This window comes from Denticeps clupeoides, chromosome 3, assembly GCF_900700375.1.
Source record: "Denticeps clupeoides chromosome 3, fDenClu1.1, whole genome shotgun sequence".
NCBI lineage: Eukaryota > Metazoa > Chordata > Actinopteri > Clupeiformes > Denticipitidae > Denticeps > Denticeps clupeoides.
The window spans coordinates 21,755,731-21,774,567 of NC_041709.1; the positions used below are offsets into that span (position 1 = coordinate 21,755,731).

Here is an 18,837-nt window from a genome sequence, read left to right on the forward strand (position 1 = left end):
AAAAGTCCAATTTTGGACTAGGATAAGATACGCGTTCCGAAAACGCTTTTTGGCGAATTGCGCGCGGACCGTAAATCCGGCCGAGCCGAGCCATACGTCAAACCGTGCGGAAGGAAAAGCCGCACGACCTGATATGAGACTTGTGTGTGTGCTGTGAAGCGTTTGTTCGCAAATCTTAAGAAACCAAATTTTTTCACACTTTTAATGTTTTGATCACAATTTGTGGCCCTCCTGTAGTCCCCAAACAAGCAATCAATACGTCATTTTGTGCGGAGAGGTCAGGCCTTCGGCCTGACCTCTCCGTTTTTTTTGTGCGTCTGACGGCCTTAGCGTGGCAGCCACAAATGCGAGACATGGCATTTTTGCCCTTCTTCCCTATGTCCCATGTTTTCCTGACCACTGTTGCTGGTAGCAACACATCCAATATGTCAGATTGTGTGTCTCGGCGAGGCCTTCGGCCTCGCCTCGACTCCCGTGTCTCTAGCTTTTACGGCTGGTCACTGGGAGCCAAAAACGTGTTCCCAGCACGATAGTAAACGGTACTTTTTACACTTTGAACCCGATTTGTGGGCGGGCCGTACGACCTACCAAAATAAACAATACGTCATATTGTGCGGAGTGGTCAGGCCTTCGGCCTGACCACTCCGTTGTTTCTGTACGTTTCACGGTTTTTGCGTGGCAGCCTTGAACGTAAGACGTGTCCTTTTTTGCTGGTTCCAGCACAATAGTAAGTGGTCTGTCATGCTGACAGGCCCAAATAAACAATAAATACAAATAAACAATGCCGCGGTGGCCGGAAACGATTTAAACAAAGGGGAGAACTTAAACTAACCCGCAGGCACATGCCGATTGCCAGAACTCAAAAATACACGTGAATCATAAACAGGTCAAGTTCGTGCACAGAGTTCACGAAAATGCCGGAGATTCCGAAGGGGTGGAAATGTTTTATGCATTGTCAGGATTGGGTACAGGTGATGAGCCCAGCTGCAGTCAATCCTGACAGAGCCCCCCCTCCTAGGGCTACGTCCTCGGAGCCCCAGCAGGACCATCAGGTGGCGGGGCGGACGGCGGCAACCACAGGGCTCCTGCCCTGCTGTATCCTCCCCTCCCCTCGGGCTGGCTCCCCAGCGTGGTCAGGTGTGGCGGCCCCGGACCCTCGTGCAACAATGATAAGTAAAGACACCTAATGTAAGATAGATAATCAACCTTAACACATTGTTCTAATATGATCTGTATGAATGTGCAGAGAGGGGGTTGTTTATTTTCCCAATTGTTGGAGGGTTCTTCATTTTATGATTGCCCAAGATGCTTTGTCCCTAAGTACAGTATTGAACTGTAACTGAAGCTCTCTGTTTTGTCTTGTAATTAACCATATTTTTACTCTGTCATGTCTTGTCATTTCTAATTAGTTAATTTTCTTGCATTAGACAAATGCTTGGAATAAATTACATTGAATATTTATACTATAAAATTATAGCTATATTAATATATATATATAGAAAGTGTAATGTAATGTTCTGGCTCACTAGGTGGTGCCATATCCTTGTTTTGCCCTTGCTTTTCGTCTCCATTGTTGCTCATCTTGTGTGCATATTCTTAGATGTAATTTATTGTGTTGTTCCCATTCAGATTTAAGCTCCTATGTTGGTTTTCCATTCTGTTTGTTATTTGAATAATTTTGTGCGCTTGTGCATCAGTTGTGAAAGCTAGAAGTATCAGTCTTCCTGTATATGAAATCTATGTATATGAAATCTATTTTGAAAGAGGTTATGAAATATTAGCTATGTTTACAGTTTTGTTTGTTTACAGAGCAGCAACACCACAACAGTTTTGACGGTGAAGGAGATGTCACTCAGGGCACTCACTAGGTTAAGCTTAGCCTATGATTCAAGTATTGTGGTAAATATTGACGAATGCTTTGACGCCATCCATGAATACTTACCAAGAAATTGTACTCTAGGAACCAGAAACCAGCCGTGCTTGCTATGACTGCACATATACTAAAATTGGATCGATACAGAGAAGATTAGCATGGCCCCTGTGCGAAGGATGCTGGAATAAACCAGAAGACCCAGGTTCAAATCCCACTTACTACCATTGTGTCCCTGAGCAAGACACTTAATCCTAAATTGCTCCAGGGGGGGACTGTCCCTGTAACTACTGATTGTAAGTCGCTCTGGATAAGGGCGTCTGATAAATGCTGTAAGGAGGGGGAAGCGGGCCCTTTCGAGCGAGAAAAAAACTGAGGTGCCACTGAGCAAAGCACGGTTCCCACTCACCGCTCCCCGGGCGCCTGTCATGACTGCCCACTGCTCACTAAGGGTGATGGTTAAAAGCAATGGACACATTTCGGTGTTTCACAATAACAATCACTTCACTTTCAATAAAAAAAATTACTCCACAATTTGGAAATGAAGATGCCTTGTAGTCCCTGCTTTCTGAGCTTGAGTTGAGTGGATCAGTTGAGTGGATTTTTAGTAGAGGTGCATCATAGTGCAACCTCATCTTGCACATTTAGGTCACAGAATTTTGCATTCAAACTGTTATTTTGTAACCAAACTGTACTTTAAAGTTTTGGTGATGTTTGGGGTCATATTGTGCAGGGGTTTGAATCTGACCTTTGCATTTATCAAAAGAATATTGGAGAAAACCAATAAATTTAACCAAAAACTGATAGGTAGGCAAACATATATGACATTTATTTAGTGACACTGATAGCTGCATTCAAGTTACATTCATTTGTAAACTGCATTGTATATGAAGGACATCAAGGTAGTATACTGGAAACCAATTTTTCCATTTTGTCTTCCACAGATCTTTACAATGTCTGTAGTGTATCATTTATTAAGGTAAGGTCCTGGTAAATTTGAATTTATAAAAATAGTAGCAGTGGCTACACTCTGGAAACATTTTGCTATATTGTTTGGTAACTGAGTAATACAAACTGTTATTGTAAGAAATATTTAATCACGTATAAATAAAAGTATTAATTGACACTCTAGATAAAAATAAATTAATGTGATTTTGATAAACCATTTTAACAGAATATAACATGTAGTGGCCAAACTGTCAAGCGCCAGCCCGGAATGGGTCAAAAGGTTTACACTTTATAACAAAAATTAGCTGAATACTATTAAAGACTATTTAAGAGAATAAATCAATATGAAGAAATAATAACTTCAGCTTTGTGCAAATGACATTGGGAGTATGTAACATGTACAACAGACAGTTTTTTCACCTTTGATAAAGTAAAGAAATGCTCAGTATATTTGAGCATAACAAATCTTTATTTTTATATAGCTTCTGTACAGTTTACTTCAAAGGGTATGGGGAGAGCATTGCAACTATGATTCACCTATAGGTAAGCAGCAAGCCCAATGTAATTTTATTTTCATGATAAATACAAAATATATTAAAGTAAAAAATAAAAAAGGTCAAGCAAACAAAATCAAGAGTGGTACACCTTGTAGGAACACAGTACTAACCCTATAATATCCCTATAATACTCTCTCCAATCCACTTAGTTTACCACCATTATTCTCTCATATTAATGTACAGGGACTAAATGATACCATAGAACATCTGAGTAATGTGTTATACAAGTTCAGACTTCAGAATGGCCTGTGTTTCATTCAGAAATGCACTTCATGATCCCTCAACTGCTTTCCAGTGAACTCTATATTCCACTTCTTTTTAGTTATTGTTACACCTAAGTGGTGCAGTCCAGAATAGGTCTAGCAGATATCGTGGGGATATCCAAGGCTTTCCACCTTGCCAAAAACTGACAATTAGCCTGTAAACAAGAAAGTGTCTTAGTGTTTGTGCAATAGGGAGAGGGCATTATCTACTTATCATAAGGTAGATTTCCCGCAGTAGGTCAAACTAGCAGTTTTCAATGCATGCTAGTTGTAACATACAACAGGTAAAATAAGTATTGAGCACATCACTTATTTTCAAGTTAAATATATTTCTAAATTCTCACCAGTTGTTTGTAACAACACATCCAATCCACACATGCAAGGAAATCAAACTATTGATCAAATGTATGTGAAATAAATAGGAATGAACACAGGGGAAAAGTACTGAACATTGAAATTCATTTTTAAACTGTAATACAGTTTCCTTGGCTGTGTGTCTGGGGTCTTGCTGAAACGTCCACCCTTGTTTCGTCTTCATTATCAGGGTAGATGGCAGCAGATTTTTATCAAACATTATCTGCATTTTTTCATCCGTCCTTTAATTACATGACGTGTGCCAACGCCATATGCTGAAAACAACCTATGTTTTCCCTGTTTTAGTTTATTACACATAACTCACCTTATGGACATCTATGATTAGATTTTTTTGCATGTGTGGATTGGGTGTGTTGTTCCTGACATCTAGTGATAATTCTTTGTCAACAACTCCTGTAAAAATATATTTACTTTGAAAATCGGTGACATGTTCAATACTTACTGTACCCACTGTATAACTTACCTTGAAAAGATTTTAAATATTTTCAAGGTTATATCATTTAGATATCTCATCCTAAACACTATCACAGAGATCAATATGTATGAATCCTTGATATGTACACACACACACACACACACAGACAAACATACTGTTATTGACCTCGGTGTGTCATTTTACAGGTCTCGCTCATTTAAGTCCATAATTGAATAAACCTCTTCATTTGTGAGGATTAGAACTCTGCTGTTGAAGTGGTGCAGCATTGCTGTTCACATCTAGGCCCAGATCGCGCTCTGGGACAACTGAAGGCCCTGGGCCCAAAGTGGCGTTGGCTGTTCCTTCCTCAGTGCCACGAGCTGCACCAGCTCCCTGGATAACTGAACTGACCCTCTGCTCAGAGTGAAGGGGGCTGGTTACGCCTCGACTGCTCAATGCATCCAGGGTGCCATCAGGGTCCACCATGATGTCAATGACTGTGAAGAGTTTAAGAAAAAGGATCAAACATGAGAACACATTTTACACGCAACAGAAATTAGAAAATGTCAACAATGAAGAAATGTCGCATTAAAACTTCCTACCCAATAGCTGTTTCTCAACCCTCTTTAGATCCTGTAGAATTGATGAAATTTCCTGTGTGGACAAAGGAACTACAGCTGTGAAGAAAATATAACACTGTGCAAAAAAACACTTTACATTGGCATATTAACTGAAACAAATAAGAAAGTGGGCTTTGAATTTGATTTGTGTGTGTAAATTAATTATTTTAATTATTGTAGTTATTTTTGTATTTATTGTTTTATTTTTAGTTTGTTGGGGCAATGAGAGACAAGTTGAAAGAAAAAAATGAAAATTTTGCATGTACCCTTGGAACAAAGCTGCAGTTCTCTCACCTAATGGCCGTAAACATCACAATCTGAACTACCAGTCTAATGTAACTGAGGGACCAATAAGGAGTTTGCCACTAATAAGAAATACATTAATGGTGCAATTTGTCAGATTTCAACACCATGCAAATCTTTATTTCTTTAAATAGGGAGTCCATCCAATCGTATGAAAACCCTACCCTTATCTGTAGACTCCAAATGAACATATGAATCATGGCAAAAACCAAAAGACAAAACATGCAGACCAATTCACATTGTGATCGTAACTAATAGGCAAACTGACAATACTATTTCACATCTGATCAGATAAGGGAAGATATATGTATATATGTGGTATGAGTACAGAATGAGGAAGAAAGGACTCCATCTTAACTCTTACTTTTCCATTCAGTTCTTCTCAGAGTGGACTAAGGTTACAGTTGATGCTACCGTTATTTATTATTGCCTCTGGACATACAAAGTAATATTATGAGACGGGGTCAGCAACTGCTGGCTGATATATGTAAACTTCAGTATATAGTTTGTAACACATAGGAGAAGCATAGCACTCCTGACCGGGCTTAACTGTTTGCCTTTTCCTGTCGTCCTGTGAGCGTTTTTGTTCTGTGTGTTAGATTACCAAGATAATTTAGTAGCAAATCCTCTTTATCTAAGTTGAGCAATTGTGTTCTTTTCTCCCTGCCATGCCATGCTTTCTAACAATATAATATTGAATCTGTTATGATTCTGTAGATAATTTTGTCATGTTTTAAACAAAATCATATTCAAAATAATGTGGCAGAGATTTTCTTTGCCATGCTTCATTATATGCTTACATATAATGTATATGTGGTTCATTTACAAATTAATATTAGCAATAAGGTAAAGTATTAGCTACAGAATCCCTCTAACCTGATTGGAGGTCTTGAGCAGAGGTATCTCGTTGTCTTCGTGCATTTTGCTCTCAATTTCCTCCCAGTTTCTGTCTTTGTCCTTAAACAAAATCCTGTAAGTAAGAGATGTAATATATTTTGAACTTCACTGATATTAAAAACAACTATATAAAATGTTTGCCATACTCTGGAATCATTACCTTATCTTGCCCACTGTTTTGTCTACACCCTGTCTTATTTTCGATGACAGTTGGGAGACAGACGCCAGGAGCAAACTGTCCATCACAGCCTAGAAAAGAAACAGTAGGAAAAAGTGGAAGGCAGTAGTATTCCATGATTTAATGAAAGCTGTTTGTATGAATTACTTGGAATTATCTACTGGCAAAAGGCCACCCTCTAGTGGATGTAAGGCCCACCTCATCTCTGTTCCAGGTACGCCGACGGATGGAACGAACGTCCTGGCCATTTTGGGTGCAAGGACGGAGCTCCTTATTCCTAGTACTGATTTCTGGGGCACTGCCAAGACTGTCCCTAAACACACCATCCTCCAGCTGCTAGAAGGATTTTTGTATTAAAAACTGCATTGCTTTAGTTGTGCTTCATCATTTTGCCTAAACGTTCAATTACATTTTACACTTAAGGGTAAACTGATTCAGGATGACATCACAGAGAATGTTGCACAAAGCCACTGGAGCGAAAACATTGACCCTCTCTGTCTAACAACCCCCACTCACCCCTGAGTGATCTGCAGCTGAGGAGGGGCTGACAGAGTCAATCTCCCCAGCCACATCATGGATCTCCCGTGCCAGCATGGCCAGATCCTTGGCCAGGTCCTGACTGATTCTGAAACAGTTATAAGATAATGCATGAACATTCACTCATATAAGCAACAAACATAATTTGGCTATTAATTAAGTATTTCAACACTTAATACTCAAATAAAAAAAAAATAGAAACAGAACTAAAATGTATTTAGAATAAGAATTTAGAAAAAGAAAAGTGCTTAATTGAGAATGATTAAGAATAAATAAAGTGATTAATTGTCACACCACAGAACAGCACAGCACCCAGTGCACACAGTGAATGTGTCTTCTGCTGTATCTTGTTCAAAAGGACCTCAGTGTCACCTTGACGGTTTTGGACCCGCAACCCTTCTATCACAAGTCTGCTTCCTTACCCGCTAGGCCACCACTGCCCCATACCAGTAGTGAAAGTTCGTGAAAAACAGAACCTTTGGGGAAGTATAAATAGTATTTGGGGTCAAGCATTGACCTGGCAATCTCTTCACTGTGGGCAGTCCAGTCCCTCATGTAATCATCCTGTTCTCTCGATTGGTGCCTGAAAACACCCATGCCTGCAGGGTTTGGGGTGGGAGGTGCAGAGCCTCCCAACTGGGTCACACGAGGAGCCAATGGTATTGGACGGGCATGCTTGGTGGGATGGCGGTTTGAGCCAAACTCATCTTCAGAGGTGGAGGCATACTCGACTGGCACACGTCTCCAGCGACCACTGGCTATAAATGTCATAGAAAACTGGTTACAAAAATGGACAAAACCTGTAATGACTTCATTCAGATCCTGTTTAGACCAAAGTATTAGACCAGGCACCCAGAGATAAGTGTTTTACCTGCAGGTGACTGGTGAGTGTATGACATGATTGCTGTCTTATCAGGCAATTTAGAGGCGCTGTTGGCCCGTGCCCTGGGAACTGCCACCCCGGAAGAAGCGGTTGTTGATCTGAGGCCCATTCGAAGATTATTTTCCAGGCCAGGACGGGACGAAACACCCCTGGTACGGTTTGAAGTTGCCTCAGAGTCACTTCGGGCTGATGGTGATCCCCCACGTGGCCTCCTGGGCTGAGCCAGAACCTCAATCCGAGAAAGTGTCCGTCGACCCCCAGATGGTCTAGAGGCTGAACTTGCTGTGGATGCCTCTGATGCAACAGAAGCTCGATCGACATCAGCCAGGTCAGGGTCAGGTGTCTCACCCAGTCGGGCCCTGCGGAGGAGGGAAGCACGCGTGGGCCGTGGTCTGGGAAGGGTGGAAGGCTTGGAGGCAGAGGAGGCAGAGGATGAGACCATTGGTGTTAGGGACTTTCCTTTGCTTAGTTTGTTGCTTGCTGCTTCTTGCTTGGAGCTCAGGTTTTGACTGCGGCCATGGAGACGTCCAGCATGGTCTGCCTCCTTTGAGGTCCGAGTTTCTGAAAGCAGTGATGAATTCAGGTCATCATCAGTTAGGTCCAGTGAGGTCCAGGGACGAGATCGAGATGCTGCTGGCCCAGATGGTTTGGAGGACTTGGACTTGAGACTGTCCCTTGCTCCAGTCTTATTACCTTCAGTCCCAACACCACCCCTATCTCTAGACTGCCCAGTGATAGGACGCCTCTTCTGTACTACCTTGTGTCCACCGTCCCCTCCTACCAGGCTGATAGTGCTTGTAGTGTCAATGTCAGACTCTGGAGAGACCGAACCCTCCAGAGAGTAGCTGGGGGGATCGGCAAGGTCCGAAAGAGTGGTCTCCAGAAATGCTGCCACAGCTTCTGAGTCTCTCAGTAGGGTTGTAGCATCGATGCAGTCAGTATTCCCTGCCTCTTTAGTTTGCGTGTTTGGTGCATCGATACACGGAATGAGCTCCAAGGGCACATTGACGCTGGGTCTCTCCACGGTGAAGCTTTCTTGTCTCAGTAAAGGTTTCCCAGTCTTCTCACTCACCTCCTCCTTCTTTTTCTTGCGACCAACCTCAGCAATCTTGTCTCCAGCACCTTTAGATTTGCTGGGAGATCCACCCTGCCGCCCAAACATGCAACCCGCCTCGATGACTGGGGCTGGCTTAAGGGACCTCCCTGCAGTGTGGTCTATGGAAGCCGTACTGCCTCCTACAGCCTTGTACCCAGCTCGGTGTGGCCCTCTCATGTGGCCATCCTTCTCTCTTGTTTCAGTGTCTTGTTTCTCTGCAGTAGGAGCCAATCTTCCAGCTCTGCTTCCTTGGCCTTCAGACAGCGTTTTCTCGGGGAGTAGTGGCAGGTTCCTCTTCTTGCGATCAGTTTGGTCTGAGCTTCTGGAAACTTCACTAACATCTGAAATAAAAAATTCTAATTAACCTTATGATATGGCAGTCTACATGAAGGCTGCAGGTTCTATTACAGCTGGATACCTTTTTCATCACTGACTGTGTGTGGATCACCTCCAGACCCTTCTGGATCAGTTCTAACATGACTGGCAGCTAGAGTAGCCCACTGAGAGACCCAACGAGGTCCACCCACCACCACCACATCCTCTGTCAGGACCTGCAATGAAATCCAAAGCCAAAGACACAAAACAATTGGATCTTATGGACAAAATGACGTATTTTTGGTAGTGGCATGTAAATGTACTGAGTGTCTGGTTGTCACCTGTACCTCTGAGAACATATGGCCAGCTCTTCTGCTCTCTACTGCTCCAGGTCTAGGGCAGATGTTGGCTGTGTCTCTCTGGTGCTCAGGGTAGCGCAGCTTAGTCAGAGCTTGGTTGTCTTCCACTCCAAAGACCTTAAGTTGAAAGTAGAAACATAACTATTTTAATAATACGACATGTTAATCATGTACTAATGTTACATGCATAATGTTACAAGTTTATTCAAGGGGTAGCCTGTTCTTTGGCTCATTGTAATGATTAAATTCTAATCATTACATTTTAGGCTATAAATATGTTTTTAAAACACAAATTTCATAATTATGGAACATAATTAAATTGTAGTAATTCAATACCTTGTCAATCATACGGCGAGCCTCTTCTTCGTCTTGACTGCCATTCTCTAGTTCAATGGTATACGTTCCTCTATCACTCTGGTCATCAATGTGACCCCTTTGATGGCCCTCTCTGGATCCTGACCCTTCTTGGACCTGGTTTGTGGGGATCAGTTTTGCACTGTCTGAAGTATCATGGCACTGAGAGTCCCCTGCCTCTCCTCCAACAGGAGCCATCTTTTTAGCTGGAGGACCCAGTTTACTTTGGTTCCTTGGAGCGTAAGGCCCTTCAGCTCTCAGGATGCCCACCCGTTCACGAAGTAAGGCACGATGCCCTCTGACCTGATCACCCAATGCATTTTCTGAGTCACTTTGTGTGCCATCATCATGCTTACTGCCTAAAGGATTAACGATGGATGGAGAGAAAGGGGAAGAAAAAAGATATAATTAAAAAGTCTGCCCATTTGTTTCACTTCAAACATCTCTAATTGAATGTTTGCAAAGTTTTTTCTGAACTTTGCATAGTATTTTGATAGTTTTGTGTATGTGTTTCTCAGTGCCTCACACCTCTTAAACTCTTCAGCTGGACTGGAACATCACTCTTGACACTATCTCCATCATCCTCAGCAACACACTCAGAACGAGCTAATGGAAGCTCATTCTGCGCTAACCAGTCGGCTACTTTGACCTCAGCTGCCACCATAGCCACCTGCAGGGCACTCAACTCTTCGCCCGCCCCTCTTTTTGGTCGTGCACGGTGCTCCTGTTGGCCCTTGGAAGGACGATCCCTAGAAGAACCCTTGGCTGGGGCAAGTGTGTCAAAGTCAATTGTGAAAGAGGCATGCCCATGGGACGCGGTCTCTGATGCTGGGGCAGCAATTGTGATGGAAGCAGCACCAGAACCCTCTGGATTATTGAAGTGGGTCTCAGCGGTATCGGTCCCTGAGGGAAGGGGCACCTTGGATGGGATTTCAAAGTAACTAGGTTCCTGACCTGGTGGCTGGGAAGCATTTTCTTTGGACACTTGTAATTTATTGTCTGGAGAATTGAGAATTAGTTTAATTAGTGTCTAGAATCTCTGTATGCCTTGAACTAATAAAACTTGGACTAATTCAGTTAAAACCTAAAAGAATCCAATTCGTGTTGCTTAGAAAATTTGCCATACCTGATTCATGCTTGATTGATTTTGCTGCTTGGGGCCTACTGTCCTGTTTTCCAGAGTTTTCATCATCAGCATCTCCATCACCCCACCAAGATGGTTGCCCATAGAGAGGAGTTCCTCTGTGCAAAATTGCTACATCAGCTGGGAAATAGAGGGAAACGCCAGTAAGCTTCAGATGGCGGGTACAGTCAGTCCAAATAAAACAATTTAGATTTTTTTTTCTTATGTAACCTGTCCTGTCACCTGGCATCTTGTCATCCACTCTAGAAGCTTCTGTAAGCTTAGTAACAGTCTCCACGCCCCCTTCAGCTCCTTTGGCATCCGTGCATCTCAAAGTTTCCCCAACCTCGGGCACTTTCTTAGTCAGCTGGAGCTGACTGGTGAATTTTTCATGCTGGCAGATGAATCACAACAAGAGCCAGCAATTATGACCTTACACCAAGGCAAGTGAAAAGATCATATTTTATCTTTGTTAAAAGTACTATCTGCACAAACTAGGACTAAAGTCCCGTTCTTTCATATAGAAGCAGTACCTTAATGCTGCTAAGTCATTTTTAATTAGTTTGATCTTGTATGGTGATTTCAATCATAAATAATTATAAACATTACATACTGAACTCAACATAGTAAAAAACAACAATATAGTTACCTTCAGTGCCTCCTCTGGAACATGTAATTCCCCCCGCACTACTGTAAACAGGTTGGTATGTGCAACATGGTTAAGGAAATCTTGCATGATCAAGCACAATTTCATGACCACCTACATAATATTAAGCATTTACCTCTTTTGCCATCAAAACAGCCCTGACCCATCACATTAACTGCACTACACCTCTGAAGGTATATTGTTCCATCTGGCACCAACTGGTCAGTTCCTTTAAGCTCTAAGATGTTACCTCAAGCTGCGGATTGGCTCATAAAAATAAGCACGAGGAGCATGAATTTGCATGAAGTGCTATACCTGGTCATCAACAATGGCAGCTCAACATATAAAGCTATTCAATGTGTTAAGACAATAAATATAGAAAAATACAAGAACACACAATGAACTTTTTAATTTTAGAGGTCCTCAGATCTAATCATCACAGCATAACTTTGCATGACTTTACAATATTCAGCAGAATTTTTCTGCTAAGTCTACACCACAATGGCCATGACTGAACCATCGCTACACAAATGATGAGATTCAGAGGAAGTTACTTCCAGCAGAGCATCACTTTTCTTTCCTTGGCCCCGCTATCGGCTATTCTGCTCTTTTCCGGCTGTATCTAAATGTAATGTAATTGTAACTACTGATTATAAGTTGCTCTGGATAAGGGCGACTGCTGAATGCCGTAAAAATAAGAAATGTAGATGTTTTCCAAATGCTAGTGAAGATTCCATTTGTGCAGAGAATGCTGTTTTTATGCCATTTTATTACTAGCACAAGTATGCGTGTAGGAAGCCCATGATGTGACGAATGCTTAGTCACCCCAAGAACCCAGACATGTCTAGAAACCCGGCCAAACAAGTTTGGGGAAAAGAGGAGATCTAGTCACCCTAACATTGCGGCGGTATGCTAACTCTACACAACTTAAAGTCAACATATGCAAAGCATTGAACACTACATTCTGCAAACATGCTTCACATATTGAAAGGCTACTCTAATTGTACAAACCCATTAACAGCCCGGGTGGGTGTGGCCAGGTGGTAACACATTCACCTATAAACCAGAAGACCACAAAGTCACAGGTTCAAAGCCCACTTACTACCATTGTGTCCCTGAGCAAGACACTTAACCATGAGTGTCTCCAGGGAGGGACTGTCCCTGTAACTACTGGTTGTAATTTGCTCTGGATAAGATTTGCTCTGTAATTTGCTCTGGATAAGAGTGTCTGTTAAGTTTAAGAGTGTCTGTTAAGTATATATTAAGCACCAAGTAAATAGTCAATTAACAGGCAGGAAAAAAAGTCAAGCGTAAGGGACTTATGCTAGGATGTTAGATGACTGGGCAGGAGCATTAGGTCTATGGCAGTGGTATGCAGAGGTTAGTCCCAGCCAAAAGTGAAAGTGATGCCCTGCCACACAGGAATAATTCAGGAATTGCTTACACTGTCTACAGAATCCCCACATATCCACGGAAGGCTCCACCTCATGACTAACTTGCAGACCGAAAGCATCCACATATTGTGCTGAACCACACAGGACAGAAGTCTTGTTTTTGAACAAACATGAATCATCTTCCTGAAACTGTGATAAATATGTCGCTATCATGCATTCAGTTCCGTGCCATAAGATGGTCACAACTGCCAAGCGGTTCGCTGGAACAGGAACGGAGATTTAGCCATGTTTGTTGGCATAATCGATCATGTAACTTCACCAACTCTTGCCTAAAGGATATCATACCCAAACCTCAGTTTGTCGTCCATTTTCAGAGTGGTGTATACCTGTTCCTGTATTCGGACATCATTCACAAAGGTCTGTGGTGAGCAGATATTGAAAAAGTGTTTAAAAGAAACTCAATGCAATGATATTATTTAAATGAATTTGGGGTTTTTATTCAGACTCACTCCATTCAAGCTGCCAAGGTCCTTGACTTTGTGTTCGTCAGTGGCAGCTTCATAGTTGATGACAGCGTGCTGTTTGTCCACACTTCGAGACTGCCAACACAAATGCAATCGTCTTACTATTCTTCAGTATTTTAAAATAAACTTCCATGATCGTACTACCGATATTTCACTAGTCACTCAAAGACACACATTTTCCACGGCTCAGCCCCACCAACATACAGAAAGTGGCTGGCTAGAAAGGATTTATTTACCTGCAGCATGAGCTCACAGTCATCTCGACCCACAAAGATCATCTCACGGGGCAAACGGTGGCGAGTGCCACTCCCGCTCAACAAGAACCACGATGTCAGGCTCATCTCTTCTCTGCCCGGATGCTCTGCCCTTGAACCTCTGAACTCTAAGCCATCCTGGAAAAGGAAGTAATTGGCTGGGTTGGTTTAAAGGGGGAAGTGCTGTCATTCCATCTGTCTATCAATCTATCAAGAGCCGCTGCGTTTCTTTTTCGAGCCTTCACAAGCGCACAAGCGATATCAGGGTAATATTTAACATGATCCTGGACGCCTAATTCCACGAGACCCACCCATTCCCCAAATCAGTGTATTTTTTCTCCCCGTGGCACGTTACGGCTAGTAATTTAATTTTGATAATCGCACTCAGGTACACAGACAGACGTCTGCTGTTACCGTGCTTCATACAACACGGCACACTCACTGGGAATTAACATGTCAGCAAAATCATCTGCAAATGCAGAATTGCATGGTGACAGTGATATTTATGCATTCAGCTGAAAAGGGGTGTTGAAATTAATCATATAATCGATGCATCGAGATGCAGACGTGGACGATTTTGCATCGATGCAGTGCGGAACATAATCAATAATATCATGATGATAAGGAATTCTATTTCAGCCTGATCTGGGAAGTTTTATGCTGCACGTATTTTCACATGACCAATTTGGACTTTACACGTACCAAATAGTACTGCTTTTATGTAATACAAAATGAAATAATATAAGGACCTCGGTTCCTCTGCTTGGTGGAGATGTCGATCTGCATCAGGACCGGGGCAGATGATTAACTCCGCCCACAACATAATGCCGTGTGCATTTAAAGGAGAACTACCAGTATATATATAACTGTTACAAGGTGAGTGCGGACGTAACAAGTTTTTCTGCTCTGGAGCAAATCAGAGCGTCCACACAGGCGCACGAGATCGTAACTCTGGTATTTGGAAACATCATGTGACCATGTAGAAAATGTCTGGGATGCATCGCGATGCATCGATATCGAGGCACTGCTAATCATAATCGAATCGAATTGTGAGGCCAGTGAAGGTTCACACCTCTACAGCTGAACCACTTTGTGGATTGTGATACACTACAATTTCAAACTAAATAAAGGAAATGATGATACTGAAACATAATTGCATGCACTGCTGTAAATCCCACTGAAGCAATTTGTGTTTTCAGGTTCACAATCTTCCTAAACAGGGATGTTTTTTTATGCTAAATTATGCTGAAAAACCCGTAGCTAGCATTTTGTCTTTCTTTGTAAATTCGATTGATCATGGTTAATGATCTGTGATTTGATCACCCCGGCTTTCCTCTGTTTGACCTGTTGCCCTCAGGAAGACCCTACAGGTGCATCACGACAAGGACAAACCGACTCAAGAACAGTTTTTTTTCCCAAAAGCCATAACCACTTTAAACTCTTACATGCACTGACCACGCAGTCGAACCCCCCAAACCCCCGTACTTCCTTCCTTCAAACCTACAGCTGTGCAACACCAATATTAATATTTATTTGCATTGAATACTGTGCAATACCTGTATACTGTTCTCTAACACTATTCTCACCGTCACTACTCACCACATGTTCACCATTACTGTAAATACTTGCAAACCGTGTGAAACTAATGTGCCATTACATTTAACCCGCACACATTATATAAAACCATACTCAGTTCTGCCCATATGTATTTAACGCTGACACTTCACTTGTAATTACTGCCCCTTATCGTATCGTGTTCATTTATATATTTGTATTTTCCGCACAATTTTGTAGGTATATGTCTGCACCGAAGGAGCTGCTTTTATTCTCGTTGTACATGCGTGTAGTGACAATGAAAGGCATTCTATTCTACTGTAGTCCAGTCTATTCTATTCTAATATCCAGCGATTCTTCACAAATATCTGCATTTTAAAGAGTGGTCTCTGTCGCGCCTTTTTTTTTAATTCCCAGCGTACCGCGCTGCTGGCCTGCTATCCACCGACGGAGGATTGTCGATCTCCCGACGTCATTTGATCAACTTGATCGCCCTATTTATGAGTTCGTAGCTCAGGGCGCTGCCTTGACACCCTGCACGACCGCAGTATGGATCCAAATGAATACATGCCGACGTGAATTCTCTGAAGCCCGTTGTTTACATCAAAGAATCGTGGCGACAATGATCTTTGCTTCTTATTCTGCACCAGACGCACGTTTTACGTGTGAATTTTTTTATTTTTTTTTGCTTTTGCAATGGCAGCTGCTGGGCTGGTGATCTACTGCATTTTACCTATTTCCAGAGAACATGAGGAATAAAAGAGCATCATCCTTATATCACGTAAACACGAACCGCGAAACGGACCGCGTCTTGAGGAAATCGACGTCACGTGTTTCGATCTAACGTCGGCGATCCAACAAAATAATGCTAATAAAAAATAGCGCTAATAAGAAAAACCGAGATGAAAAGAGATGGAATATCCCGACACGGCCCTGCATCATGGGCGCGGTCGCCCCAGCCGCTTACCTTTTATTCCTGTGTGTGTGTTTTCTGCCGCCCAGCCCGGGCTCAGCTGCAGGTGCGGCGTCGGCCTCGGGGTGGCGCTGCGGTTACGTCGAGTGAGTTACGTAGCGCGGGTTACGTAACGCAGCCGGCTTCCTTCCAGAGGTTCCTGGCACCGCGCTGACGTTTATTTTATAGCACTTCGGCAAATCATTTTTTTTTTTTTTGTTGTCTTTAATGAGGACAATTGTGTCTAGAGTGCCCTTCACTTTTAATTGTCACCCAATTTAAAAATGATTAAGAAAGGGTTCGGGTTCACAGTTTGTTGTAGTACCTTTATCATACACTGAAAAAAAAGAAAGCCTGACTAATTGAAACAAGTACAACTAAATTAAAGTAGAAACACAATTTATAGACAATCGCACTGGGAATAAAAGCAAACACTGGCTAAACGTAAAAAACTGTCACCACTAATATTATAGCATTTTACATTTACATTTAGAGCATTTATCAGACGCCCTTATCCAGAGCGACTTACAATCAGTAGTGACAGGGACAGTCCGCCTGGAGACGCTCAGGGTTAAGTGTCTTGCTCAGGGACACAATGGTATTAAGTGGGATTTGAACCTGGGTCTTCTGGTTCATAGTGGCTACTACCACCCTATAGCATTGCCATACTGTGAATAAAACAAACAAACCTGCTGTCGGTAGAATTATAGTAAAGTAAAAAAAAAAATTACTCATAAGGATAAATTAGACAGCTTACTATAATGGGGCAAACTAATATTTGTAACTAAAGAAAAAAAGTACTTTATACAAACAGCTATGTGCATCCATACATTGTAAAAAGTGAACACTGGTTAAACTTGGAATTGAATTAATCTGCTACACCTAATATTTTAGCATTGATATAATGTAAATAGACAAATTAATTAATATTGTATTACCTAATAAGTACCTACTATTATATTAACATAGAACATATAATATTATGTGTGACAGATTACTTCCAAGTTTAGCCAGCATTGGAGGTGTGAGTAATAAAAAAACACTCGAGCAAATAGGAACCTGACTTCCAGGTTAACTGGGATACTATATTGACTGACCAAACCAAATTACTTTTGGCAGTGAGAAATATGTTAAGAGAGACAAAAAGATATCTCCAATGATCACTGCTTATCTCCAATGAACACATGGCGCATGTGGCAGGACATCCAGGCCGTCACAAACTACAGGACTAAAACCCTCCCTGAAAGACTTCTACGCACAATTCGACAAACAGAACGACGTGGCCTTCGAGGACCAACCCTCCTTCCAGTGATCAGCTGTGTCTAACCACGGTGGACGTGAGGAAAACTCCTTGCAAAGTTAACTCACGAAAGGCTGCTGGAGCATGTGTAGACCAGCTGGCAGATGTTCTCACAGACGTCTTCAACATCTCACTGAGCACCGCCGCTGTTCCAACATGTCTCAAGGCCACCACCTTCGTGCCCGTCCCGAAGAAGTCTTCAATGTCGTGTCTCAATGACTACCGTCTGAACTTTCCACTCTGAACTGACACACGCACACACTTGCACTACCTCTGTTATATTGTAATATTATCTATCTTTAATATCATCTACTAATGTTCCGTTCCATTTTACACAGCAGTATTTGCACTATTGTACTTCGGACATTTATTTATTATTCATTTCACCGGTTTAGCGCCGTCTGTCTACATGTTTTTTTGTTAAATGTTACTCTTGCACTGCCTGTGTCCCCTGTTTGCACCTTATGTAGCATAGTTTGTGTGTCGCACACGTGCACTTTATGTCAGTATGTAACTTTGTCTAATCGTTCAAACGGTTCTGGAGAAACGATATTTAGTTTCACTATGTACCGTCTAACATGTATATGGCTGAAATGACAATAAAATCAACTTCAACTTGCTTGGGGAATTGCAAGAAAAAAAATTATTCTGGGATTAAATTACTAAATCTCATGAATCACCATCAGATGGCATCTCCATGCCAACAGATTGTTTATACTAAAAGATAAGCCGGAAATAAAGGCTTTCTGTCAATTATCCAGAAACATTTGCATCTGGAATTTGTGGAATATTACTATAACTCTGACCAGAACTATTAATTAAAAAAACTGTATCCTATGCTGCCAGTGGAGGTTCTGTGATGTGGTGATATAATTTGTACTCCAAAAAGCCCTAGAAGCATTGTTAATGTACATGGCATCATGAATTCCATTATTAGGACATTTAAAATGACATTTACAAAAACCTGGCTGCCATTACTTGATTGTTAAAATCTCTAAAACTTGATGTGTTACTAGTCCAAATTTACCCTGCAATGGATACCTGACCCCATAAGCATTCCCCTGACCTGAACCATGTTGAGAACTTACGCTTGCCTTGCACTGTTTTCTCCAACCTCATA

General features: G+C 41.9%; 1 protein-coding gene and 1 non-coding gene across 4 annotated transcripts; one reads left to right on the top strand and one right to left on the bottom strand.

Annotated features, from left to right (window-relative positions):
- The first annotated feature begins 1,976 nt into the window (after window positions 1–1,976).
- On the top strand, window positions 1,977–2,081 carry LOC114787227 (U6 spliceosomal RNA). The gene has a single exon (XR_003749360.1). It is a non-coding gene; the product is annotated as a U6 spliceosomal RNA (small nuclear RNA).
- Window positions 2,082–2,676: 595 nt separating this feature from the next.
- cep170ab (centrosomal protein 170Ab) lies at window positions 2,677–16,545 on the bottom strand. Of its 3 annotated transcripts, none has more exons than XM_028973896.1 (19): window positions 16,433–16,545; window positions 13,894–14,049; window positions 13,643–13,732; window positions 13,474–13,552; window positions 11,743–11,801; window positions 11,337–11,487; window positions 11,097–11,234; window positions 10,499–10,969; window positions 9,953–10,329; window positions 9,605–9,733; window positions 9,361–9,493; window positions 7,835–9,283; window positions 7,481–7,721; window positions 6,943–7,051; window positions 6,625–6,759; window positions 6,409–6,497; window positions 6,228–6,321; window positions 5,031–5,082; window positions 2,677–4,925 (listed from the first exon to the last, which is right to left on the bottom strand). In XM_028973896.1, exons 2-19 carry the CDS (start codon window positions 13,996–13,998, stop codon window positions 4,672–4,674), a joined length of 4,155 nt encoding a protein of 1,384 aa, XP_028829729.1. In that variant the 5' UTR covers window positions 13,999–14,049; window positions 16,433–16,545; the 3' UTR covers window positions 2,677–4,671. The 3 variants fall into 3 exon arrangements, with proteins under 3 accessions (XP_028829729.1, XP_028829728.1, XP_028829730.1); XM_028973895.1 differs by having other exon boundaries at window positions 6,625–6,762; XM_028973897.1 differs by lacking the exon at window positions 10,499–10,969 and having other exon boundaries at window positions 6,625–6,762.
- Between the last annotated feature and the right edge of the window lie 2,292 nt (window positions 16,546–18,837).

What these genes read in the sequence shown, in the direction of transcription:
- cep170ab (XM_028973895.1), bottom strand. Translation starts at nt 13,998, where the DNA reads ATGAGCCTGACATCGTGGTTCTTGTTGAGCGGGAGTGGCACTCGCCAC. An exon ending in ACTGTGAGCTCATGCTGCAG is followed by an intron (nt 13,733 to 13,893) that starts GTAAATAAATCC and finishes TTGTGTTGGCAG; the next exon opens with TCTCGAAGTGTGGACAAACA. An exon ending in CAAACTGAGGTTTGGGTATG is followed by an intron (nt 11,802 to 13,473) that starts ATATCCTTTAGG and finishes ACCATGTTGCAC; the next exon opens with ATACCAACCTGTTTACAGTA.